Source organism: Centropristis striata, chromosome 14, assembly GCF_030273125.1.
Source record: "Centropristis striata isolate RG_2023a ecotype Rhode Island chromosome 14, C.striata_1.0, whole genome shotgun sequence".
NCBI lineage: Eukaryota > Metazoa > Chordata > Actinopteri > Perciformes > Serranidae > Centropristis > Centropristis striata.
In genome coordinates this window covers 3,246,420-3,273,756 of record NC_081530.1, presented here as the reverse complement: position 1 = coordinate 3,273,756, position 27,337 = coordinate 3,246,420, and the positions used below count along the sequence as shown (strand labels likewise).

General features: G+C 33.7%; 2 protein-coding genes across 2 annotated transcripts; both read left to right on the top strand.

Moving 5' to 3' along the window:
• The first annotated feature begins 948 nt into the window (after positions 1 to 948).
• On the top strand, positions 949 to 15,103 carry LOC131985589 (E3 ubiquitin-protein ligase ZNRF2-like). The gene is made up of 4 exons (XM_059350776.1): positions 949 to 1,722; positions 7,221 to 7,316; positions 11,651 to 11,756; positions 14,184 to 15,103. Exons 1-4 carry the CDS (start codon positions 1,398 to 1,400, stop codon positions 14,239 to 14,241), a joined length of 585 nt encoding a protein of 194 aa, XP_059206759.1. The 5' UTR covers positions 949 to 1,397; the 3' UTR covers positions 14,242 to 15,103.
• A 1,895-nt stretch (positions 15,104 to 16,998) lies between these two features.
• Positions 16,999 to 23,413, top strand: txnl4a (thioredoxin-like 4A). The gene is made up of 4 exons (XM_059349130.1): positions 16,999 to 17,143; positions 17,378 to 17,555; positions 21,300 to 21,403; positions 22,901 to 23,413. The coding sequence occupies exons 2-4, from the start codon at positions 17,403 to 17,405 to the stop codon at positions 23,070 to 23,072; spliced, it is 429 nt and encodes a 142-aa protein (XP_059205113.1). The 5' UTR covers positions 16,999 to 17,143; positions 17,378 to 17,402; the 3' UTR covers positions 23,073 to 23,413.
• The last annotated feature ends 3,924 nt before the right edge of the window (positions 23,414 to 27,337 follow it).

Sequence of the window (27,337 nt, the reverse complement as noted above, 5' to 3'; positions counted from 1 at the left end):
AGCTGCGTGAAGCTCCGCACGAGGGAGCTGCGACAGGAAAACATGCTTTGGCCTTCAAAGTAAAAGCACAAAGGTGTCTATTGCAGAGGTTATCTGATTACTACAAGCATATTAACCATATTAACAATCAAAATTGGCTACAAAATAGTAGGCTACAAAATATAATTGTGACATATTAAGTCAAATAAGTGCTACAGGTTAAAAGCATAACATTCTAATTATAAAAAGGATAAAAAAGGAAAAAACAGCTAAAAACAGAAAACATACATACATAATCTAAAAACTATCTAGATGGGAGGAACCAAAGGTTTTGCTAAAAAGGAATGTTTTTAGTCCTTTTTTAAAAGTCTCTATGGACTGTATAAAGTAGTTTAAATTAGCTCCACCGTATTCACCTACAAAATTCAAGTGATGAACACATGAATGCATCAATGATTATAATATAAACATGAAATATACACTATTTGGAAATTGGCCAATTTGCAAGACAAGTTTTGGTAGTTTAGTCCAGTATAGTACTACATCATATCATATTAGACTGTCATGTTTATCATATAAAAAGTGAATATAGCTGTCAAATAAATGTAGTGCAGTAAAAAGTACAATATTTCCTGCAATGGTGTGGTGGAGGTAAAGTACCAAGTAAAGCACATCTTATATTGTATTTGAGTAAATGTTGTAAGTTACATTCCATTAGATCTTGGATACAATCATTTAATTTCTTTAGGTCAACAGGTTTAATTCTCTTCTCTATTAAAGTCCAGAGTATGGTATACTATACATATTTTATATGCACTGAATTTAATTGTAAAATACAGAGACTTTCACAGTTTTTGTAATTCACTGCTTTTACTTTGAAAGGGAATGTATGCTGTCCTGATGAACTTTGGGTAATTTGACGGAGCTGGCTCGCCAGGGGGAGGAGGGCAATCCCTGCTTTTATTTTTCTTTCCAGACGGCCACAGTTGAGCACAAAAACAAACTTGAACCAGACGAGCCGTGAGTCGACACTTGCGCTAATGCCCTCGTCTGGAGTGGACGAGCTGAAGACTTTCATTTGAAGGCAATTTTTAAAAAATCTTTTTCTTTTTTTTCATTGTTGAAAAAAGGGGAAGGGCTCTGCCAAGAAAAAAACAACATCCATTTGGATATTAAGTTATGCGTCAGTGAGTGCGCACTTTACGCGCAGGGCGCACCATGAAACTTTAAGATGTTGGATCAGGTCGCTTTTATTGTTGTTCACGTGTTAGGCTTCATTTCCTTTGTTGGTGTCAGCTCTTCAGAACTCACTGTAAACATGTGTCGTGGCTAAAAAAACTTTAAAACGCACGCACACACACACGCACACACACGCACACACACGCACAAACTCCTGAGGAGGTGAGAGAGGCGGCAGCATGGGAGCCAAACAGAGCAACCCAGGATTTGATGGCAGAACTCGAGCTTATTCCAGCTCCGATCTCCCATCTGGAAACTCCAGCGGAGGGGAGGGGAGGATTGCCGGGTTTAGGTACACAAATGGACCAGATGGCCCCCGGATCCGTTACACTGGTGGAGGGCCAACCAGCTCCGGGCTCAGTATCCCCGCCGGCGGCAGGTCGGGGTCGCACAATCAGAGCCTCGATGGCACAGATGGTGACGAGGAGGGCGAGCTGCCTCCTGAGGGCCACAGACTGCTTATAGGGTCCCTACCGGCTCACCTGTCCCCTCACCTGCTGGGAGGTAAGACTAACGCACGGACTAGTCCACATTCACAACAGTTACCTCATAAACATCTGGAAAGAGCTCATGCCAGCAATAATATGTGAATCTCCTGATTTGCTTATTGTTCCTAAAGTACAGTTTGATATAATAGTGCGTTATAGTATTTAATCTATCTTTTATACACTGTAAAAGAAAAACTGTTTAATTTACGGTAAAATACCGGCAGCTGTGGTTGCCAGAACTTCACCGTAATAAATACAGTGAGTGGGTTTTCTACTGTAAATTTAAATGTAAATATCAGCAAAAACTGTAATTTAAGCTGAATAATCACATTATTTTTTAGGGTAATTGTGTCATTGTGACATCATGGTATTTATCCATTAATTTACATGACAATTACATATTTTTTCAGCAAAACTGTGTGCTTTCTGTAATTTTTTGACAATGAAAGTTTAAGTTTTGTGCTATTCTTTGATTTACGGTAATTAAAAGTGTCTAATACAGTGGCATACAATTTTTAATTTTACGCCCATTTTCGGATGCAACTTGACAGTGTTTAACTGTAATTTTCACAAACATTTTTTACAGTGTAATATGTATAGTGTGTCAGTTCTGTAGTGCACCATAAATGGTCTTTTTTTTTCCATCTCACGTGGCATAACTGTGTTATTATGGCCTCCAGTATGAGTTGAGAGGCAACCTGTTAGTTCATGTACAGTAGGATACCATATGTTTATCATACTCCTGCAAGATATGATATCCCATTGCAGTTGCTGTCAAAGTCGCTTAGTATTTTTCCATTTGACACATGATACCTGGCACATGGTAACAGCAGTCTGATGACTGAGCCCTTTGTTTAGCACTTCTGCACTTTTATTGTAGCCACAGGTGGCTCTGCTGCCATCTCTCTTCTTCTTCTGCTTCTCCTCTGTCTTGCAAAACGGCCCTGTTTTTCTCTCCGGCTGAGAGGGAAGAGTGCATTATGTAGGTCAGCAGATAAGAGCTTCCTGCTGGTTACACATTGCCTGACACACACACACACACACACACACACACACACACACACACACACACACTTCCTGAATCTGCAAGTCTAGCTGTTTCTCAACTGGTGGGTTGTCTCCAGACCAGACCATAACAACAAAACAGGACTGAAACTAATATAATAAGACCCGGGGCTGCTCCATTATGGATCGATGTTCTGGTCAATATTGAGATCAAGATTATTTAACATGATTACACATTGACTTTTGAAACATCATGTGTTTATTGAATTTTTTTATCTTTATGTACCCCCCCCCCCCCCCCCCCCCCCCCCCGGCTGTGGTTGTTTAAAACAACCACAGCCGCAACAAAGTGCTATACATTAACAAACAGAACAAGAGACAATAAAATATAAAAACAGGAAATAAACACTTAAATAAATAGATTCATTGCTTTTTAAAAGCAATAAATAAAAGCAAACCATAAAACACTAAAAACAAGAGCAGAGTCTCATGCGTGGTTAAAAGCCAAGGAATAAAAATAGGTTTTAAGATGACTTTTAAAAATGGACAGTGAGGAGGAATGGAGAAATGTATTTAAATGTATTTAAAAATGTATAAATTAAATCCCCAAAATGTATATGTTGAAGTGCTCTGCCGCTACTTACTGAAAACTACTAAACACATATTCCATATAAAAAATAATAAATACAAATATTATATTAGATAGGCTGTAGTGCACTGCCACAACCTACTGAAAACTCCTTATCGTATATTCAATAAATAAAAATAATAACGTTAAAGTTGTATTAATTAAATACAAGTTTTATTAAATATGTTGCAGTGTACTGTCATACCAATAACCTACTTAAAACTCCTAAATATATTCAATAAAAAATAAGATAAATACAAATATTTAGCTCAAACAAGAAATGTCCTAAACACAAATTCAATATAAAAATAAATTATACTAAATAGGCTGTGGTGCACTGCCACAACCTACTGAAAACTCCTTATCATATATTCAATAAATAAAAATAATAAAGTTAAAGTTGTATTAATTAAATACAAGTTTTATTAAATATGTCGCAGTGTACTGTACCAATAACCTACTTAAAACTCCTAAATATATTCAATAAAAAGTAAAATAAATACAAATATTTAGCTCATACAAGTTTCAGTGCACTGCCACAACGTACTGAAATGTCCTAAACATAAATTCAATATAAAAATAAATTATACTAAATAGGTTGTGGTGCTCTGCCACAACCTGCTGAAAACTACTAAACATATATTTAACTTTTTGACAAACTCTCTACTACTCAACATATTCCAGTCAGTAACTTGGGGAGAGCTGGATTTATACAAGACAAAACGAAAACATCATTGCAAAACGGAATCTGGCACAATAATTGTCTTGTCTCCATTATCTTGTTTTCATAATCATCGGAAGCCGAAATTGTAATTGAAAATAAAATTTCCCTGCTGTTATGCCGCCATAACAAAATTTCTAGTTTCCTGAATCCTTATTGCTGTTGGGAGTTCTGGTAAATGCTCCCACTTCCTACTCTTTTATAACTTGAATAATACAATAAAACCAAGTCTGATTTTCAATCTCTGTTCCTTCTTATTACCATCTTACATAATTCCCCCGATGAGGAAGTGTAATCATTAATAACCTCATCAATAACCTTTGCTCATCACATCCATGTGATCATGACTCTGCAGGTCTGACATGCAGGCAAATCCTTCCTTACAAACACTTGACCCAAACACGAGGCTCAGAGATAATTACTGCCTGCATACAGTATATGATGCATGTTGTTGTCTTCACCGAGCTGTTATAATGTTAAACAGCAGGTTAGCTTATCTCAGGTCAAGCATCACCTGGCCTATTAATCTTTGTGCAGCAGAGAAGATGTCAGGGGTGCAGCTGTATGTGGGTCAAATTATAAATGAATACATTACTTTGTGTATTGCTTAAAGGAACACTCCACCGTTTTTTCATATTAAAACATGTTATTCGGTCAAGTAAGACGAGTTGATACAGACCTCTTGCGTCTCAATGCGTGCACTCAATCGCCCTGGCGCGCGGAGCTACTTGGCTAGCACTTAGCTTAGCCCAGTTCATTCATTAGGATCCAAACAGATGGACAGTTAGAAGCGACCAAACTCCTCCACGTTTTCCCTATTTAAATACAGCTACACGAGTAGTTAAACGACCAAGTTTGGCGACACAAAATAAAACGTGGCGCTTCGACTCGGCGCAGTAATATCATCACTTCCGCTCCCTCTCACTTCCGTCAGGAGTGATGATATTACTGCGCCGAGTCGAAGTGCTCCCAAGTGCTATTCCGCCATACATTATAGTTATCCTTTTTATCCGCTTCGAAAAGCGCCACGTTTTATTTTGTGTCGCCATACTTGGTCGTTTAACTACTCGTGTAGCTGTATTTAAATAGGGAAAACGTGGAGGAGTTTGGTCGCTTCTAACTGTCCATCTGTTTGGGTCCTAATGAATGAACTGGGCTAAGCTAAGTGCTAGCCAAGTAGCGCCGCGCGCCAGGGCGATTGAGTGCACGCATTGAGACGCAAGAGGTCTGTATCAACTCGTCTTACTTGACCGAATAACATGTTTTAATATGAAAAAACGGTGGAGTGTTCCTTTAACCCTCTATGGTACGCATTATGATGCCAGTTAGGAAAAAATGCTTGGATTGTTTTTTTGTCTTAAAATAGATTAAATAAACAAAATCTGAATAAATTTTATAATTCTTTTTTTTTTTTTGTGGAAGTTTTTGGGATTTGTTGCCCGTAGGCCACATTGTACCATAATGGTGCACAAGTAAAATTAATTTTAACATCATTTATTTAATAAATATCAACAGGGTACAATACATAACATTTTACAATTAAAAACATTATAAAAGGAACTTTTTTAACCGGTTTCTTGTCCTGTAGGCAAAATTGTACCATTGAACCAATGACCCATTGAAATGGTTGTCTTGAACAGTCTAAGTGTATGAAACTACCAAAAATGAAGGTTTGCGCACCTATAAGTAGGAATATTTTTTTCCAGATGGAAAAGGGCCAGAAAATTACGTTTTGAGTGATTTTTTGTGGCACAAAATGGCAAAGCTGTTTCCTGCAAAAGTCTGTAAAATAGGGTTTCAATATGGCCGCCTGGAGGTCATGTGACAAATTAAAGCATTGCTATTGGTTCCCTATACTCTTCCCTCTTTTTTAAAGTATCACATCACTCAAAAACATGCATTGTAGAAATTTGACAGGCCAAAAATGGGCATGTTGCCTCAGGGCAACACCGTACCATAGAGGGTTAAATGCAGTGCAATCAGTGGTGTAAAGTAACTAAGTACTTTTACTCAAGTACTGTACTTAAGTACAATTTTGAGGTACTTGTACTTTACTTGAGTATTTCCATTTTATGTCACTTTATACTTCTACTTCACTACATTTTGAGGCAAATATTGTACTTTTTACTCCACTACATTTAGCTGACAGCTTTAGTTACTTTTCACTCGAGGTTTAACATAAAAAACACAATAAATTTAGGTGATTAGACACTTTTTTAAATAAACCTCATAACAGAATATTAAATAGTCAATATGAGCCCTACCTTGAGAAAATTAAAACGCTGTATACATAAATGCATCAATAATAATAATATAATATGATATTTGGAATATATAAAACAATCTAAGTGGCTCCATTCTGCATAACAAGTACTTTTACTTTTGATACTTTAAGTACATTTTGATGCTGATACTTTTGTACTTTCACTTAAGTACATTTTGAATGCAGGACTTTTACTTGTAGTGGAGTAATTTCACAGTGTGGTATTAGTACTTTTACTTAAGTAAGAGATCTGAATACTTTTTCCACCTCTGAGTGCAATAAGTATAAATGCATCTCATCTTAAAAGTGTTTTGTTTTTTTAATTAAATCTTATAACAGTTAAGAGTATATTAAGTAGTTAAAATGAGCCATGTCATTAGAAAAAATAAAGCACTTGCATAAATGCATCAATACAAATAGCCTAATGTAATAATATATTTGGAATAAATATTACAATCTGAGTGGCTCCATTCTGCATAACGAGTACTTTTACTTTTGATACTTTAAGTACATTTTGATGCTGATACTTTTGTACTTTCACTTAAGTACATTTTGAATGCAGGACTTTTACTTGTAGTGGAGTAATTTCACAGTGTTATTAGTACTTTTACTTAAGTAAGAGATCTGAATACTTTTTCCACCTCTGAGTGCAATAAGTATAAATGCATCTCAGCTTAAACGTGTGTTTGCAGTTAGTTTATAGTGAGATTGTAACAGATTGTTTACAGCAGACAGACCACTAGCAGGTGCATGGAGGTGTCAGGTCATGCAGAGCTGTGCAACATCATGCACACTGTCCCACGCCCCCCTGTTGTGTACATATCAATAAAAAGTTATGAGAGAGACGTTGGCACATCTGGGTCCTCATGTTCTTGTTTTTATGTTTTTCCTCTGCAGGCTTCCACTGTCCTTTGTGCTCCAAGTTCATGGCAGCAGCTGAAATAGAGAAGCACCTGCTCATGTGTTTCAGCAAGACGCGCCTCACCTACAACAGTAAGCAGTGCAGGATGCGTGGGAGGTTCTTCAATTTAACCCTTGTGTGATGTTCATATTGTTGTTACTACACTGTAAAAAAACCCGTTGTTTTTACGGTAAAAAACTGGCAGCTGTGGTTGCCAGAACGTTACCGTAATAAATACGGTGCCACTTTTTTCTAATATTACGGTAAAAAGATATTGACACTGTTGATTTCACGTTTAAGATTGCATTTATTCCATTTTTTTACCGTATAAATAAAAGGTTTTTCCATCAAAAGATTTGACATATAATTGACAAGAAAATACTTTATAAATGCCGCATAAATTAAAGATTTTACCATGAAATATTACAGTATATTTCTGTTAGAGATATGGTGTTTAGTGCATTTAACAGTGAGGAAAAAGTATTTTTACAAAAAATAAATGCAAAAATTACAGTGATGCTTTTTGTTACAAACACGGTGCCAATGTATTTTACAGTAATAGAGTAATGTTTTTTTGTTTTTTTTTAAAACCTGTAAAAATACTGTTCTGGCTGATATATACATTTACAGTGTTTAATTGTTACTGAAACTGAATTAACCCATTTATCATTTTACAGTCTTTTACTGTCATGGTTTAGCAGTTTTTCACCGTAAAATCTACAGACATTTTTTACAGTGTAGTGTTTGTGGGTCTGATGGACCCGTTGCATTTTGTGGCCTTTAATGCCTCACAATCAAACACTTTTATGTTAAAATACTGAACAGATGATGCACAACACAAGCTGAACACATGAACACAGAGTAAACATATCAGTCAAGACAGACTGAACATCAATTTCCACACTTGTAATAGAAATGTGTAGGGGGGGTGTATGGTGTGTGGTCATTAAATATGTATTCTGATATATGTTCTTCACAGAAAATGAGCCAAAGTCAGTGAGTCTCAGTTTGAAAAATAGGTTCAAAAATTGTATCATTTTTCTTTTAATAAAAAATTAAAACGGGTCCCACAGACCCGAACACCACACAAGGGTTAAAGGATATGGTATTAGGTAGCAGACACAGCTCTGTTATTTTTCAGTTTTACCCCACTGTGTTCAAAATAGACACTGAAACTGAAAAATGATAATGATACATGCTGGTGAATCAGAGGCCTGAGGCCAGGTCCAGTATTCACATCCTCACTGGTATTAAAGTTGCAGTACTGCTGTACAAATACAAGTCATGCCTAAAAATACGCCTGCAGAATAATGGCTTTTGTCGAGGTTTTATCATTAAATATTAAAGTGGTTCCCAGGACAAATCCTTAACATATTCCTTGTCTACTCATCACCGTTTAAGAGCTTCAAAAGTCCCAAGAGTCCATTTTTCTCCATAGATTTATTTATTTGAAACATTTACAAATCCCTGAGAGACCATCCAGTATTTCACATGAACCCAACAAAAATAGCAGATAAGTGAAGATTGTGTTTTTGTAACATATGACCTATTATCTTTATTATCCATGTTAACGTCTTGGCACCCCTCATATTTGTTAGAGCCCGACCAATATGGTATTTTTTTTAAAAATACTGATTTAGTTTAATTTTGCCTAAAGATATGGAAGCCAACTTCTGCATTTGGACTTCTAATATGTCTATGCAAAGATACCCACAAAGCTGCTTTCTTCAACAAATAAGTCTCTGTGTAACTTGAACTTTTAGTGTAGTTAACAGTATTATACACTATAGATACAATGTCTGACAGTGTCAACCAATTCTAGAAGTCATAACTGAGAAAATAAAGAGTACATTTAAAACCCCTGCTAAATATACATCTGTGTAACATACACTCTATATATATTTGCTGTTATGAAAACTATTTTTACTTCAATGCAGAAAACAATGCTTGGGGTTATTTATAAATGCTGTTAGCTATTTGTTTTCAGCAGCTGAACATACAGTACTGATGATTATTTAGCTAGTTATTCTATTCTTATATATTCTTTATTTTCTTAGTTTCCATTTCTAAACTTCGCTGACAATGTAAAAGATTGCATGTATTATGCATAGTAATATATCCTAATGCTCTAGATATTATACCTGTTGATGTCATCCGTGCCGATCTGCAGCTATGTGATGCAGCTGCACATGAACACGTGTCTGCCTGCACACAATTAGCATCTGTGTGGAGCATCCACACCTACATGTGCACACACAGGAAGGACAAACACATCTTGTGTGTAGACATACAGTTGTCACAACACACCTTTGTTCCATCTGAGGCCTCACAGTGCTGCATGTATGCAACAATGTTCTCCTCATCTTTAAGTGCTGCTGCATGTGTGTAGACCAGGAGGCACACCCACAGCAGCATGCATGTTACTGATAAATACACAGTACATGTAGTTCATACACTGCACAGTGCTGTAGCTTATCACATGCATACAAATGTGTAAACCCTACACAAACATATTCATCCTTTACTTGATGCATGCAAATATTGTACATTTAAATGAGTGTATGACTCTTAATCAGTGGTGGGAAAAGTATTTAGATCTCTTACTTAAGTATAAGTACTAATACCACACTGTGAAATTACTCCACTACAAGTAAAAGTCCTGCATTCAAAACTTACTGAAGTAAAAGTACAAAAGGATCAGCATCAAAATGTACTTAAAGTGTCAAAAGTAAAAGTACTCGTTATGCAGAATGGACCCACTCAGATTGTAATATTTATTCCAAATATATTATTACATTAGGCTATTTGTATTGATGCATTTATGTAAGTGCTTTAATTTTTCTAATGACATGGCTCATTTTAACTACTTAATATACTCTTAACTGTTATAAGATTTAATAAAAATAAAAAAAACACTTTTAATTAATCATGTTTGTTTATGTTAAATCTCGACCTGAAAAGTAACTAAAGCTGTCAGCTAAATTAAGTGGAGTAAAAAGTACAATATTTGCCTCTAAATGTAGTGAAGTAGAAGTATAAAGTTACATAAAATGGAAATACTCAAGTAAAGTACAAGTACCTCAAAATTATACTTAAGTACAGTACTTGAGTAAATGTACTTAGTTACTTTCCACCACTGCTCTTAATTCAACTCGTAATGTTATATCTGTCATGCAGGATTAATTTTAATATGAGCATAAGTGAAAGTACAAACAGTTCAAGTTACACCTTCACCTCAGGTATTGACACAAGGGCCTGTCGAAGCTAAATATGCAGGTAAACATGTGACGCACAAAAAACTTTATTCCACCTGCTAATAAAATATACCATCAAACTATTAACCCTTTGATGCACAACATGGTCTAAAGTGACCTGACAGAGTTTTTATGTTCTATGTCTTTGACATAAATTATTTTCATCATTCAGTATTCCAGATTTTCCTCAATTAGTTTGTTTTTGATCATCATACATCCTAATTTTATGTTTTCCTTTATTCATTTTTTATTAAAATCCCTTTTTGTGTCACTACGCTTCTAATGCACAACATGGGTCAAAAATGACCCATATCCATTTTTTTAGCTAAGTAGCTTTGCTAAGCTAACTACTTAGCTAACTTCTTGGCTAAGTATTTAGCTAAATAGCTTGCTAAGCTATATACTTAGCTAACTTCTTGGCCAAGAAGTCAGCTAAGTAGTTAGCTTGGCTAAGTATTTAGCTAAGTAGCTTGTTAAGCAATAGCTAACTTCTTGGCTAAGTAGTTAGCTAAGTAGCTTGCTAAGCTAACTACTTAGCTGACTTCTTAGCCAAGTAGTTAGCTATGTAATAATACAAAAACGTTTTTTCTTCATAAAGTATGAGAGGCAAAATGGAAATAATAATCTGTTGTTATCAATAACAAGATATTTAAATTATTCTTGGAATATATATATATTATATATATATATATATATATATATATATATATATAATATATATATATATATTATATATATATTATATATATATATATTATATTATATAATATCCAATCATAAAATGAGTTGATATCAAAAGATAGAGCACAGAAACACACAGCAGCATTAAATAACATGGGAAATGAAGGCGGGTCATTTTTGACCCATGTTGTGCATTAGAAGGGGGGTCAATATGTTGTGCATCAAAGGGTTAAGCAAAGAAAAGGATAGAAAAGAGTGAAACTGTGTTCCACATAACACAACCTATTCCCACTGGGGACTGCATATTTACTCACAACACTGCAGAGGGACACCAGCTCTCATCTGGGCACAGATGACAACAGGTTTTCTGGTACCAAAGGTTAAACAGATGCTTGTGCAAGATCCACTGAGTGATCATCTGATGCATAGTTTGGTGTACCAGGGAGCTCTTTTCTCAGTTTGTCTCCGTCTGTCTGTATTGTCTTTCTCAGAGGACATCCTGTCCAGAGACTCTGGGGAATGTGCCATCTGTTTAGAAGAGCTGGAGCAGGGAGACACCATTGCCAGGCTGCCCTGTCTCTGTATCTACCATAAAGGGTAACTAACACGCATACATAAACAGATTGTGGTTGGAAAAAGTTTGACGAATAGATAAAAGGCACCGAGTGTAAATAGTGATGACTGCCGGAGGGAATGTAAGCTTCTTTTTAGCATAAACATAAAAAGGGTGTTCTCAGTTTTCTCAATAGAGCAAATAAGCATATTGATTAAAAAAGTAGTCCTGTAATACAGCTATTCTCAACCTTGGGGTCGGGACCCCAATTGGGGTCGCGAGATGATTTCTGGGGGTCTCCAAATCATTTTGGAAGTCAGCTCTGTCTCCACTGTGTTAAAGTGTTCATGTGTTAATGTGTTTTAGTCTTTTTGGTCACTTCATTTCTTCTTTTTTTTGTCATTTTGTGTGTTTTTTTTGTCATTTTGTGTCTTTTTTGATCATTTTGTGGTCAATTTGTGTCTTTTTTGATCATTTTGTTTCCTTTTTTTGGTAATTTTGTGGCTTTTTTAGTCATTTTGTGTCTTTTTGGTAATTTTGTTTCTTTTTTGGGTCATTTTGTGTCTTTTCTGGTCATTTTGTGTCTCTTTTGGTCATTTTGTGGCTTTTTTGATTGTTTTGTGGTCAATTTGTATCTTTTTTAGTCATTTTGTTTCTTTTTTGGGTGGTCTGAACTGTGCGTGTGAGATTCTGTTCAGTGAGCGGGGGTCACATGTTAAATTGGGGGTCACGACTCAAAAAGGTTGAGAACCACTGCTGTAATACAGATGTTACTTCATGCACAGAAATGTGGACATTAGTGGTAGAATTATATTTAGCAGACAGGGAGTGGTATCAATCTTCTCATCTAACTCTTAGTAAGAAAGCAAATAAGCAAATTTTCCCAACATTTTAGTTTTAAAGACTTCTGTCATGTGTATGAACAAGCCACCAACCAATACGACCACATGGGCCGGTTGTTCCTCGACTCACTGGATCATTTCCTAAATCAGCATCCCTACTGGTGGCAGGAGACCAACACGGCTTCATAGCTAAACAAAACCATTGCAGGTTTTTAAACATGGTTCATGTTGTGAAACAGTCACAGTTCAGTTGGGTTTGGGCAACAAAACTAATTGGTTAGGTTTAGGAAATCATAGTTTGGGTGATTAAAAAGGCACATTTGTTACAAAACTTAATTTTTTTACGCAATTACATGACATAGTTAGGCACGTGGCATACTTACATAACTAATGTTGTTACATAACTTTTGTGGTTGTGCTAGTTAGTAGTTATTTTAAGTTAAAAACACCGGCAACAAAACAGCTGTCTCCTGGATCAGAGTTGCCTTCTATTCACACAAGCTTTTCACCTACACGGACTTTGTCGTTCTTTGTACTATAGTAAAAAGAGCGACAAAGTATAATCACCTGACTTGTTCCTTTGATCCTGTAATAAATAAAACCGTTTCACACCAGATAGCTAATGGTGGTCAGATGATGTTACCATGTCCAGAATCAAATGCCTTAAAGAGAACAGTTATTTATCGTGCTATCAGTTATTGGAATAATTGCCCACTGAATATACGTGAACTGAATAGTAAAGTATCTTTTAATTATTACTTGAGAATACACTATTTAAATTTGTGAGTAGTGAATTAACATATTTACTGTATGAAAGTGAGAATTAATGTAATAGATATGAATGTAATAACTTATTCGGAATGATTTCTGATGACGTATATAATAATGTCTACAATGTTTAATTGTTAAGTGATTTTTGTTTTGTCTTGTGGACCCCAGGAAGACTAGCTCCTCCCACTTTTGGTGACAGCTAATGGGGATCTTTTTAACAATAAACAATAAACAATACATAGATGCATGCTCATTTATCCAATCAGAGGAGCACAAATATTAGACGTTGTGAAAACAAACACATTGCCATCCAGGTAATTAGTTGAAAATGGTTATCATTGTTTGAAAGGATGGCATTCTTTGATCTATAAAATACATTTCATTATGTTCATTTATAAAGATTTTTGTTGTGATTATTGGTCGTTAGGGTACAGTACAGGCCAAAAGTTTGGACACACACCTTCTCATTCAATGCGTTTTTCTTTATTTTCATGACTATTGACATTGTAGATTCTCACTGAAGGCATCAAAACTATGAATGAACACATATGGAATTATGTACTTAACAAAAAAGTGTGAAATAACTGAAAACATGTCTTGTATTTTAGATTCCTCAAAGTAACCACCGTTTGCTTATTAGAATATAAGACATGTTTTCAGTTATTTCACACTTTTTTGTTAAGTACATAATTCCACATGTGTTCATTAATAGTTTTGATGAATCTACAATGTAAATAGTCATGAAAATAAAGGAAACGCATCGAATGAGAAGGTGTGTCCAAACTTTTGGCCTGTACTGTATTTCAGCTCATTTTTCCACAAGAGACCAATCTTCCTGTTGTCCTCCTCTTGTTCCAGGTGTATAGACGAGTGGTTTGAGGTGAATCGCTCCTGTCCAGAGCATCCTTCTGACTAGGAGCTGCAGGAGTCCACTTTCAGCCTCACCTCATCCCAACAGTCTGTTTCAGCCGAGCATCATCAGTGCTCCTCAGGGATCGTAAGACATTAATGTGCACAGGATTTTTCATGTTGCTTTATCGAAAAAGCGATGAACTTTGGATATGTTTCTCTAGACGCTGTGGGATGTTCAAAGAACCACTGGTGGAGTCATTTTGTCTCCAGAAAATATGTGAATGTTCCTTATGCCACCTGCTGGCCTGAAGTGGGCTCATGCAACCTGGGATCTGGACTGTTTTGCTGAACAGGGTGTGGTTTCATAGCAGAGGACTTGTATAACCAACATGGTTAGAAGAAGAGTTACGTCTCTTTTCAGCAGAGATTTAGATGGAGACTGTTCAGACTTGATCAGAAGGCTGAAGGCTGATGTTGTGCAATGTGAAAAAAAACAGCCTTTCAGAATTCAAAAGGCCTTTTTCAGCTTTAAGGGATGATTACAGTGTTGATGATGGTAGTTAAGAAATAGATCTTAATTTTTATTGTCAAATCATTTCTTGTCAAACAATCATGTGTCCTAGACCAAATAGTCTAACGTGAAATAGTCGGACTTTGTCAATCACTTGTCCATTCAGAACCACAGTAATGTGATTGTGTAGTTTCGTGGTGGAATTAAAGATAGGCTAAAACATATCTAATAATGATTCATACTCTAAGGAGTGCCATAATATGCTGCTATGTCTTAGACTGGAATGTTTTCCTATAACCTTTGAACCTTTGTTTGTCGTACTTTCTATTTGTACTGTAATGAATTGCACAACAATAAATGTTTTGTCTTCGTGTCTCTGTACTGCATACAAACTATTAAATGTTTAAATGTAAAAGTGTAATTAATGTATTTAAATATATGGAATAGAGTGAGTCATCCCACAAAGAGATGGATGTTTCCAGCTCATATGACTTGAGAAAAGAGGAAGCGAAAGAAGGGAAGTGAGGCAACAAAAATGTTTTAAAAATAAATCTTTTTTTTAAAGAAAAAGTATTAATACCATGTATGTATAGTTTGCAGACAGTTTGCAGTTGCGAAACTTCCACAAAAAGACATGATATCAAGTATGAAATAATTTCCACTTACAGCCGTAAAACATGACAGCTGATTACTTCAGTGACTCTACATGTGGGCATGCAGAGACACGGATAAAGTGAATCAAGTTTTCTTTCTGTCTGTTGCAGAATGAGCAGTCTGAGGAAATGTGAGCTTTTAATTGACCTAAGGTGTTGTAAAGACAATGACGCAGTGTTTCTGTCACTATATAAGGTAATAAAAAGGTATGAGCGTCACAGAAGGTATTTTTCCGATTAGAAAGTGGGAAAGGCTCCCTCCGGGAAAAGATAGCATTTGAACTATTACTTCATATTTACTTATTGCATGTGTCATCTTGATTTGGAGCACACAAGTCAAGAGAGAAGTAAATAAGAGTTTTCTTCACTAACTCACTTTAGCCAGTACATGTTTTTTGGTCATTTATAAGGTCATTGTATTGATTAGAAAAATATTAATTTACATTTGTAAAAAACCCCAAAACAAACCCAAATAAGTCTGTCTTCATACCACTGTTGTCAGTGGTGGAAAGTACCGAAGTGCATTTACTCAAGTACTGTACTTAAGTAAAATGTTGAGGTACTTGTACTTTACTTGAATGTTTTCATTTTTTTTTTTACTTTTTACTTGTACTGCACTACATTTTCAGGGCAAATATTGTACTTGTTACTCCACAACGTTTAGCTGAAAGCTTTAGTTACTTTACAGGTTGAGATTTAACATAAAATATATGATCAATTTAAAGCCATTAGACTTTTAAAAAAAAAAATGACATCTCAGTATGTACTTAAATTAGTAAGTACTTAAAATGAGCCCGGTCTTTACAAAATTAAAAAACTGCTTGCATAAATGCATCAATACAAATAATGTAATAATATATTTGGAATATAAAAACAGTTTGAGTGGGTCCATTCTGCATAAAGAGTACTTTTACTTTTGATACTTGAAGTACATTTTGATGTTGATACTTTTGTACTTTTACTTCAGTAAGTTTTTCATGCAGAACTTTTACTTGTAGTGGAGTAATTTCACAGTGTGGTATTAGTACTTTTACTTAAGTAAGGGATCTGAATACTTCTTCCACTTCTGACTGTTTTATAAAGACAGTCTTGGTTTTGTAAAGTATACTTTGATTGTCATCCAAAGCTTTGGATTTTGCTTCTTGTAAGGCCAAGATTCTTCTTGATTCCTTATAGAATGTATATTGAGCAAGTTAAACATTCCTGATTTTGGACAAAGTCACACACAATGCAAATTGGTCTTTTATTTTGGGTATAAGTAATAAAATCTTATGAATGAAGTTAATCTTTTCACTTATCTAACATTATCTAACTGACTGGCTTCCCATTGATCATGTTTTTGAAGTATCCGATTATCAATTTTATGATTATTTATGTCATTTCGTATTTTGAAATGGTGTAATCAACAAAAAACAGACTCTTCTTTTTAATTATTATTATTTTTTTAACATTTCTTTATTTTATAGAAATTATATACACACTGAACTGTCCATGGTGGTACATTTTTACAAAGTAAAAAATAAAAATAAAGAAAATAAAATTATATTGAGGATAAGGTGATACAAATACTAAAGAATGCTTCATCGATCCTTAAAGAAATTCAAACATAACTCATTTTTGAGAAATGTATAGATACGCGTGACGTAATCACGTCGTGCGCACACTGTCGCTCGTTTGATGACGTTTTGCCTGCAGAACGTAACTTTTACGAAAAGGTACACAACAGAAACAGTGGACGGGCTTTTGCTTTTCATTGTAGTTAATAGGACACATAAACAATACAAAGAACATTTTATTTTAAGGTAAGATAAACGTTTCTTACTCGCAATGTTTCGTTTTTTCCACTTCTAGGCTTTTCTTTAGGCTGACGTCGATTCAAACTGAATAGCTGTTAGCTAGCTTAGCTGTTAGCAGGCGAACTGCACGCTCCGACTCAAACTATGAGCAGAAATCCTGATTTTTCTGGATGTTTACTGAATTTATTCAACGTGCTTCCTGTGTTGTCTCAAGCTGAAGTCAGATGTGTTGTTTTTCAGCTTTGGGTCGACAACTTAGATCAAGATGTCGTACATGCTACCGCATCTCCATAATGGCTGGCAGGTAGACCAAGCCATCCTGTCCGAGGAGGACCGGGTCCTGGTGATCCGCTTCGGACACGACTGGGACCCCACATGTATGAAGATGGACGAGGTTCTCTACAGCATCGCTGAAAAGGTGTGATTAGTGTCAGAGCAAGCCTACTGTATGAACTCTATGTGCTATAACCTTTCTTTTTTATCGAGCTTTATTTTATTTTTTTAACTTTCTATTGTTATTATTTGCTTTTACATTTTTAAATCTTATTTTATTTTTATCTTACCTTACTTTATTTTTTATTTAATTATTTTTTGTTTAACTTTCTATTATTATTTACTTTTACTTTTTTAAATCTTATTTTATTTTTATCTTACCTTACTTTATTTTTTTATATAATTATTTTTTTTAAACTTTCTATTATTTACTTTTACTTTTTTAAATCTTGTTTTATTTTATTTTATTTTGTCTTACTTTATTTTTTTATATATATATTTTTAAACTTTCTATTGTTATTATTATTTACTTTTTTAATCTTTTTTTAAATCTTATTTTGTTTTATCTTACCTTCCTTTATTTTTTTATATAATTTTTTTTTAACTTTCTGTTATTATTTACTTTTTAAATCTTTTTAAAAATCTTATTTTATTTTATCTAACCTTACTTTATTTTTTATCTGATTATTTTTTGTTTAACTTTCTATTATTATTTACTTTTACTTTTTTAAAATCTTATTTTATTTTATCTTACCTTACTTTATTTTTTATATATACTTTTTTTAAAACTTTCTATTGTTATTATTATTTACTTTTTTAATCTTTTTTTAAATCTTATTTTATTTTATCTAACCTTACTTTATATTTTATCTAATTCATTTTTGTTGAACTTTCTATTGTTATTATTATTATTTACTTTTACTTTTTTTAAATCTTATTAATTTTATTTTACCTTACTTTATTTTTTTATATAATTATTATTTTTAAACTTTCTATTATTGTTATTATTTACTTTTTTAATCTTTTTTTTAAATCTTATTTTATTTTATCTTACCTTACTTTATTTTTTATATATATTTTTTTAAAAACTTTCTATTGTTATTATTATTTACTTTTTTAAATCTTATTTTAAATCTTATTTTATTTTATCTTACCTTACTTTATTTTTTTATATAATTATTTTTTTTTAACTTTCTATTGTTATTATTATTACTTCACTTTTTTAATCTTATTTATCTTATCTTACCTTACTTTATTTTTTATCTAATTAATTTTTGTTGAACTTTCTATTGTTATTATTTACTTTTACTTTTTTAAATCTTATCTTATTTTATTTTTATCTTACCTTACTTTATTTTTTATCTAATTAATTTCTATCCTGCCTCCAGTGTTTCCTCACTGCTCCATGTTGAGATGGCGCTTCCTCAGTTTGTGCTTTGTTTTTAACAGGATGTGTGGGATGAAGGTGGGTCGTGCTTTTCTTGTATGAAAAGAGCTGCATAAATAAAGTCTGATTGATTGATTGATTGATAGATAACATTAGCATTATTAGCTCCCCCTGCTATCTTTACATGCTGATTAGCATCACCCGTTGGTCCGCTGTGACAGATCCATAATACAACCAATCCAAAAGAGTTGGGACATTGTCCAAAGCGTAAATTAGAGATAATTTAATAATTTCCTATCCCTTGTATGACAAATTATCAATTGTAAACCGTAAAAAAGGGAATATATTTTATATTCAAATTCACCAACTTTTGTAAATATTAAATATAACATCTGAATTCTGAAATAAATTCTTAATTACGTTTTACACAGGTCGAAGCTGTAGCTTTCCATAGAACATAACAGAAGCCAACCAAGATATTTGTAATTCAGACTCAAACCTTATATTTCAATCAATTTTAATTTTCTACTTTACGGCTGTAACTGACGATTGATTTGATTTCATGAATCTGACCATTAATTTCTCAATTATTCTTTGGTCTATAAAATATCAGGAAAAAAACAAAATATCTATTCCAGCTGCCCAAAGTCCAAGATGTTAGTCCAAAACCTAAAGCTATTCACTTTGATATGAAGCTGGGAAGCTGAAACTGCTTTTTTGCATGGGAAAGTATTTAAGCAATTTATTGATCATCAAAATAGTTGTTGATTTTCTTTCTGTTGATTGGCTAATTATTAGTCCACTTATCATTCCAGCTCTATATAAAGGGATAAACCTTTATTTGGTGGGCTAAATCTTGCTACAACCCCGAATTGCAATTAGTTGCATAAAATGCAAAAGTAATCCCTGTGCTAAAATTATTAGTTTTAATTGGAAATAAACGTATATTTGTGGCTACAACACTCCATATCAACTGTAGAAATGCTTGCAGGTAAACTCCAGGAGCCTTACAGTTTATAGTTTGACTTGACCTCAGCTGAAAATCATATTGATTTTTCAGCTAACAGAAAATCATGCGAGTGTCATTTTCTGGGATGTTGTAGATTTTGTCTCAGATTTACACTTTCTGCTGTAGCGATGTGAAGATTCATCACTATTTCATCGCCGTGTTCACTGCTTTTGGCAGTTTAGTGCTGATTTTACAACTAAGATTCCCATTACAGTATTTTATGTCGGGGTTATCTTACTCTCAGTCAGCAATTTGTGGAGCGTTTTCAGGACATGCTGCCCAAAGCTATTAAGGCTGTTAAAAAGCTGAGGCATTGTAATAAATTCTTAAAGATGTAACTTATACTCTTCTTGAAGATTATTTAAACATGCCCTTATTTCATACCAGTACACTTAAATGTGAGGTAGTGCAGATAAGGCAACAGATATTTTTGGCATTCTATGAACAGTATGTTTAGTTCATATCTTACATTTACATCATCAAGTAGCAATTGTATGGGTCATGCAGATAACTAAGTTTACTACATGCATGGTGTTGTAAACTGGCTGTCATTTGTAGTTAAAAAAAATTGTTGAAGAGAATTGTTTGGTAACGCTTTATATTAAGGTCCTTGTAATAACCATTAATTAACAAGTAATAAGGCCCTTGTAAGTCCTTACAAGATGCTTATTAACATTATTGTGTGTTTATAAGCTTATATAAGTGTCAATAATGGCATTACAAACACCCATGACCCACCCATTATGTCTTTCAATCCAATCCAAGCCCCTTTATTAATATAGCACAATTTTAGCAAACACAAGGTTTCCAAAGTGCTGCACAAACAATAAATACATAACACAATACAAAGAGATGTAGTAAACAATAGAACAGTAAGATGCAATAAGATAAAATAAATTAAAAATGGGATAAAAATAAATAAAATAAAATGTAAAATGTACTGCCCGCACAAAATAAAATATGCATGAATACAATAAAAACGAAAAATCATAAAATCAACATAAAAAATAAATGTATATATCAAAATTCGGTAACGCTTTATATTAAGGTCCTTGTAATAACCATTAATTAACAAGTAATAAGGCCCTTGTAAGTCCTTACAAGATGCTTATTAACATTATTGTGTGTTTATAAGCTTATATAAGTGTTAATAATGGCATTACAAACACCCATGACCCACCCATTATGTCTTTGCCATGCCTTTATTAATCTTATTTTGTTTGCTTATTGATATTAAAATATACTTTATTGCTCATCTATTATAAGTTAACTATGCTTTTTGCAACTACCGGATCTATAGTGAGAACAATGCCTTATTACTTGTTAATTAATGGTTATTAAGGACCTTATTATAAAGCGTTACCAATTGTTTTCCTAAATCTTGAAACTAATCATTCTGTTTTCTGACTTAAGTGTTGAACACCATGCTTTTCATTACTATACTATGATGGTATACTATTGCATTAATATTCTAGCTGTGTTCATCCTGATAGGTGAAGAATTTTGCAGTCATCTACCTGGTGGACATCACAGAAGTACCGGACTTCAACAAGATGTACGAGTTGTACGACCCCTGCACGGTCATGTTCTTCTTCAGGTGAGGCGCTCAATATCTAGATTTACAAACATTTACATTATGTTCTCCTTGTTTCTGTCATATGTCTGCTGTTGTACAATGTCTGAAATTCAGCTTAAATTGGGCCAACATTTCAAATAATGCAGTAAATGTATGTTCAGGTAATCCCAGTGAGCAAACCCCTCAAGTTTCCAACTGTTGTGACACTTTGTTTGTTATAGTCTAGACGGAATTGTCCAAAAAGTGAAAGTGAGGAGCATTTATGGGTACAAGTCGGGAACCGGTCTACTTTACATATCTCAAGGGTGCTGAATCCAAAAAAATGGTTCCCAAGCGAAATTTTGAGTTTTTGACCTTCTAATTTGCATATCAATATGGCGGCCAAATTGCCCATCTTGCTCAGTTGTTGGACCATTTTCCCCTAGGTAGGCAATCAAAGATGAGGAAATTAAGTTTCTGGATCTATAGTCTAGGGTCAGAGCAAGGATATAGTGGAGGCTCAGTGTCTTTTTTATGTATATTTATATATATGCAAAATACCAACTTTTAAGGTGAAATTAAGTGGTTTTTTTTAAAGCCGACATAAATATTCAATCAATATCACTTTTAAATGTTCCAGTTGGTATTTTGTATATATATATATATATATATATATATATATATACACACACATAAAAAAGGCACTGAGCCTCCACTATATCCTTGCTCTGACTCTAGACTATAGATCCAGAAACTTAATTTCCTCATCTTGATAGCCTACTTACAAAAAAACTAAGGGGAAATGGTCCAATGACTGTGCAAGATGGGCAATTTGGTGGCCATTTCATACAAATTAGAAGGTCAAAAACTCAAAATTTCGCTTGGGAAACATTTTTTTGGATTCAGCACCTTTGAAATATGTAAGGTAGGCCGGTTCCTGACTTGTACCCATAAATGCTCCTCACTTCTTATAGGAGGCCCTTTTTTCTGAAATCCGTCTAGACTATTACTGCAGTGTTTACATTATATACACTGCTACGTGAAGCTACATGCTAACGTCAGAGAAGCCTGTAATCTCAGTTCCCGTTTTAGCAAATTTCTCCAGAGTTCAGATCACATTCCTGCTACAACAGGTTCAATTGCGTAGTTTTTGGTTTAGAAGCTTTTATTGATGATTTTTCACTGCAGAAAGTGCTGCAACAATGCAGTTACATTACTTCCCAGGGCTGTTTTAAAAAAAGGTACAAACACAACAAGTACACATGTGTGTACTTGTTGGTAGATAGTGGATAGGTGGATAGAGATGCAGCAGCCATGGGCAGTATGATAAAATAGTGTTTTTTGACCATCAAAGCATGTAAACATGTAAAAATCCACAAAACTTTAATGAGCATAATGTCCCCTTTAATTGCAGATTATTATAATGTGATTTTAAATGAACTTAGTTGCTGTATGATAATAATGACACCATAAAGCCTCCTATCTTGTCATTGTTGTGGAGCTACTGTACAACTTCATATAATTATTGGTGTTTTTCAGGAACAAGCACATCATGATTGATTTGGGAACTGGTAACAACAACAAGATTAACTGGACGATGGAGGACAAGCAGGAGATGATAGACATTGTGGAGACAGTTTACCGCGGAGCAAGAAAAGGACGAGGTCTGGTGGTGTCTCCAAAGGATTATTCTACAAAATACAGATATTGATTTTTTTTCTCCCCCTCCCTCCAACCTTTTTTTCATCTTTTTTCCTCTTGAAATTTTGTGACATGACACAGAGACTACAAGTTACAGGAGTCAAGAAATATCTTTTTCAACATTTTTTGTTGTTTTTGAGAAACAGGACAATATTCGTATGAATGGTCATGACTGTGTTGCTGTTTTTTGTGTAGATTGACATGTTATTCAGTTTCCTTGACACCAAGTTTGTCTTTTAAAAGCCTAATTTCTGGTTTAAAAAAAAACAAAAAAGGTGCTTAAGAAACCAGACAGTGTAAAATGCCACATTTGTTGTAATAAAAGTGGATGAATATTTACATTTTAAAAAATGTTGTTGTTCAAAGCTGTTTTTTAATGTTACTCACACAGTAGTTCTTATACTTATAATGGGGAAATGTAACACAACAAAAGCCTAAAAAAGGACCTACACAGTAAAAGCAGATGAAGCTCATAATATTTGTTAATGACTCTGTAACGCTTTATATTAAGGTCCTTGTAATAACCATTAATTAACAAGTAATAAGGCCCTTGTAAGTCCTTACAAGATGCTTATTAACATTACTGTGTGTTTATAAGCTTATATAAGTGTTAATAATGGCATTACAAACACCCATGACCCACCCATTATGTCTTTGCCATGCCTTTATTAATCTTATTTTGTTTGCTTATTGATATTAAAATATACTTTATTGCTCATCTCTTATAAGTTAACTATAAGTTAAACTATGCTTTTTGCAACTACCGGATCTAAAACGAGAACAATGCCTTATTACTTGTTAATTAATGGTTATTAAGTACCTTATTATAAAGCGTTACCAATGACTCTTGTGTCAGACATGTAGATTCAACTGAAGAGCTGTTGTGTTATCTGAAGCTGTTTTTTCTTTGAGAAAAATCAGGAACTTCAGCTTCAGAACATTTATTCAGCTCAAACATCATACTTCCTTAAAATTACTAAGGGCAGCAGCTTAACACTTTTATATACACTACTGGTCAAAAGTTTTAGAACACACCAACTTTTCCAGAATTTAATTGAAAATGATGCAGTTTAATGTCTCAGTCTACTCTGAAATTCATGCACATTTAAAATTCTTTATTGAGCATGATAGTGTTTTGAAAATAAAAAAAGATTCAAAATCACATTTTATGTTGGACTAAAGGACTAAAAAAAGACACAAAATTAGCAAAAAAAGACACAAAATGACTTACAAAGACATGAAAATAATTCAAAAATGGACAAAATAGCCCAAGACTCCATAGAGTTAAGTTGTTAACCCATTTCTTGTTCCCTGAAAAAGGCCTACTTGTATAATTCTGAAATGTACATTATTTTTCAGTTTTGGTTAACCTTACCTTTTTTTATTTACCTCTGGCAGTTCACCACTTACCTTTGTACCCTTTCAAGCTGTTCATTTGACTTGAACTGCTTGAATTTCAGTAAAAAATGGAAAAATTGGGGTGTTCTAAAACTTTTGACCGGTAGTGTATTTAGTGATTTAATTCCATTTATCATAATTCATTTTATTTAAATAGACTGTGTATGTCCATCCGTAGAGAAATCCAATAGCTTGACAATGTAAAAGTATTTGGTTTACTCAGCTGTAGAAACCAAACCTGACTATGTAAATCCTTCAAACCAGATCATGTATTTCTCTAAGTTGTCCATCAGATGGAGCCAGAGATGTTTGGCAGTGTCACAGTCTGCTGATTATATTACTGATGAGATTCAGATCACTTCAACAGCCATGATGAGTTTAAATGAGTGAATTTATTTAGACTCACTGCCCTGGGAGGGTAGAAAAAACAATACAAGCACTACTAATGCAAGTCGTACAAATACAAGTTAAAAATACAACAAATAGTAAATTAAATCATAAATGTGTATGGATTTCAGTTATTACACCCTATTACAAATGCACAGTAGAAACACAATTTGTGGGATTCAAAAAAACCCAGAGTAGGACTTAAAACATTTTATATACAATAAAATAAAATAACATTAACCCATAAGAACCCAGACATATTTATCCTTAAAGGAACATTATGGGGGATATATACCACAGACCAAGTGGTAGAACACATTTCTGATATTTAAAAAAAAAAAATTCTCCCCCTAAATGTCAAAGATCTGTGATGTGACATATACGATTCATTGGGCGTTTATGATATTTCTTATTTTAAAATAAATGAACTAGACACACATTTTCTGCTAACAGAAACGTTTGCCTTTTTCTGACATATACATCACAGCGATATTTTTGTTACTTTTGTTGTTTTATATTAATTTGTTCAGGAAATATGGTCAAAACAGGTTAAATGCAATACAGGACATTAATGGATTAGAATTGTTAAATGGGTTTAAACTGAGCCTTGTAACAAAAAAAATAAGCTTTTTTGAAAATAGCTACTTTTTCACATTTCTGTTTCCAGTCACAGCCACATTTTGGAGAAGTCACTTCTTGTCACAGTCAAACAGTCTTACTAAGGGACTGAATGAGTTAAGGTGAAGCATAAAGCTGAATACGGGAGATTCTAGAAGATTTAAAGTTTTTGTTACACCCGTGTCACCATGGGTTCTTATGGGTTAAGTTATAATCATAAGCATGTACTAACCCATGGGTCTCAAACTTGCGGCCTGCGGGCCAATTGCGGCCCTCGGGAGGATATTTTGTGGCCCCCACCTTGATATGAAAGTTTAATGTGAGTTTTATATGAATGGCACTTTACTGTGTTGTGTGTGGAAGGTCCCTTTAGTTACTTTTTAAAATAATTTTTAGTCTTTTTTTGGTCATTTTGTTTCTTCTTTTAATAATTCTGTGTCTTTTTTTGGTAATTTTTTGTCTATTTTTGGTAATTTTGTTTCTTCTTTTAATATTTTGTTGTCTTTTTTTGGTCATTTTGTTTCTTCTTTTAATAATTCTGTGTCTTTTTTTGGTCATTTTTTTCTTCTTTAAGTAATTTTTTTTTCTGCCATTTTGTGTCTTTTTTTGGTCATTTTGTGTCTTTTTTATAATTTTGTGTCTTTTTTTGTAATGTTGTGTCTTTAAAAAAACGTAATTTTGTGTTTTTTCAGTCATTTTGTGTCTTTTTTTGTAATTTTGTGTCTTTAAAAAAACGTAATTTTGTGTTTTTTCGGTCATTTTGTGTCTTTTTTTTTTTTGTAATTTTGTGTCTTTTTTGGTCGTTTTGTTTTGTTTTGGTCATTTTGTGTCTTTTTTAAGTAATTCAGTTTTTTTTGGTCATTTTGATATTGCCTCCAGCGGCCCCGAGGTAATTTGAGTTTGAGACCCCTGTACTAACCCTTTGATGCACAACATATAAACACCTTCTAATGCACAACATGGGTCAAAAATGAACCACATTATTACAACAGATCATTATATCCATTTTTCCTTTCAGACTTTATGAAGGAAAATAGTTTTTGTATTATTACTTCAAGTTTACACACATGGGTCAAAAATGACCTTGTGCATTAGAAGCATAGTGATACAAAAAGTGAAACACTAAATTAACAATTTGAGTATATGTGTAACGATGTTTGTCTTTTTTTGAAGGTTTAACTTTAAAAGAGTTGTTAGAACCACCAGATTACATTGGGAAATCATATATTTTAACATTTGAGACTTATTAGAGCTACCAAATAATAATCTCCATTGGCAAAACACCAATTTAACAAAATAGGATATAGTTAATTAATATTTGTGTCTTCTTTGTCAGGTTTTAAAGACATTTTTAAGAAATTAAAACAAAAAAATAGGATGTATGATGATCAAAAACAAGATATTTGAGGAAAACCTGCAATACTGAATGATGAAATTAATTTATTGCAAATATATAGAATGTAAAAACTTAATCGGGTCACTTAAGACCCATGTTGTGCATCAAAGGGCTAACAGGGGGATATAAGTGTATATAAGATGTTGTGTTCTAGTTGCTCTGCTCTCCTGAACAGTAGTGCAAAAGAACATTAGAATAAATAGTGTATGAATTTAAAGTGGTGTAGTACATTAAATATAGAGGTGGCTGTATGTATCGCAGGCTGTGCTGAGAACTAAAGCAATATTATGTACAGTACATTATATAAATACCCTCTCTGTCTATAGACACATACAGAGAGAGAGAGAACTAAACCAGCAGTAATTGCTCAGTAACTGCTGGGATTGCATTGTGCAGACACTTACTGCAGGTAGACGTCACGTCTCTGAGTTAACTGTTTGTGAGTGTGATGTCCTGTGGGAGGAAACACTCGTTGT

What these genes read in the sequence shown, in the direction of transcription:
- LOC131985589 (XM_059350776.1), top strand. Translation starts at nt 1,398, where the DNA reads ATGGGAGCCAAACAGAGCAACCCAGGATTTGATGGCAGAACTCGAGCT. An exon ending in GACGCGCCTCACCTACAACA is followed by an intron (nt 7,317 to 11,650) that starts GTAAGCAGTGCA and finishes TGTCTTTCTCAG; the next exon opens with AGGACATCCTGTCCAGAGAC. An exon ending in CTCTGTATCTACCATAAAGG is followed by an intron (nt 11,757 to 14,183) that starts GTAACTAACACG and finishes CTCTTGTTCCAG; the next exon opens with GTGTATAGACGAGTGGTTTG.
- txnl4a (XM_059349130.1), top strand. Translation starts at nt 17,403, where the DNA reads ATGTCGTACATGCTACCGCATCTCCATAATGGCTGGCAGGTAGACCAA. An exon ending in TCTACAGCATCGCTGAAAAG is followed by an intron (nt 17,556 to 21,299) that starts GTGTGATTAGTG and finishes TCATCCTGATAG; the next exon opens with GTGAAGAATTTTGCAGTCAT. An exon ending in ACGGTCATGTTCTTCTTCAG is followed by an intron (nt 21,404 to 22,900) that starts GTGAGGCGCTCA and finishes GGTGTTTTTCAG; the next exon opens with GAACAAGCACATCATGATTG.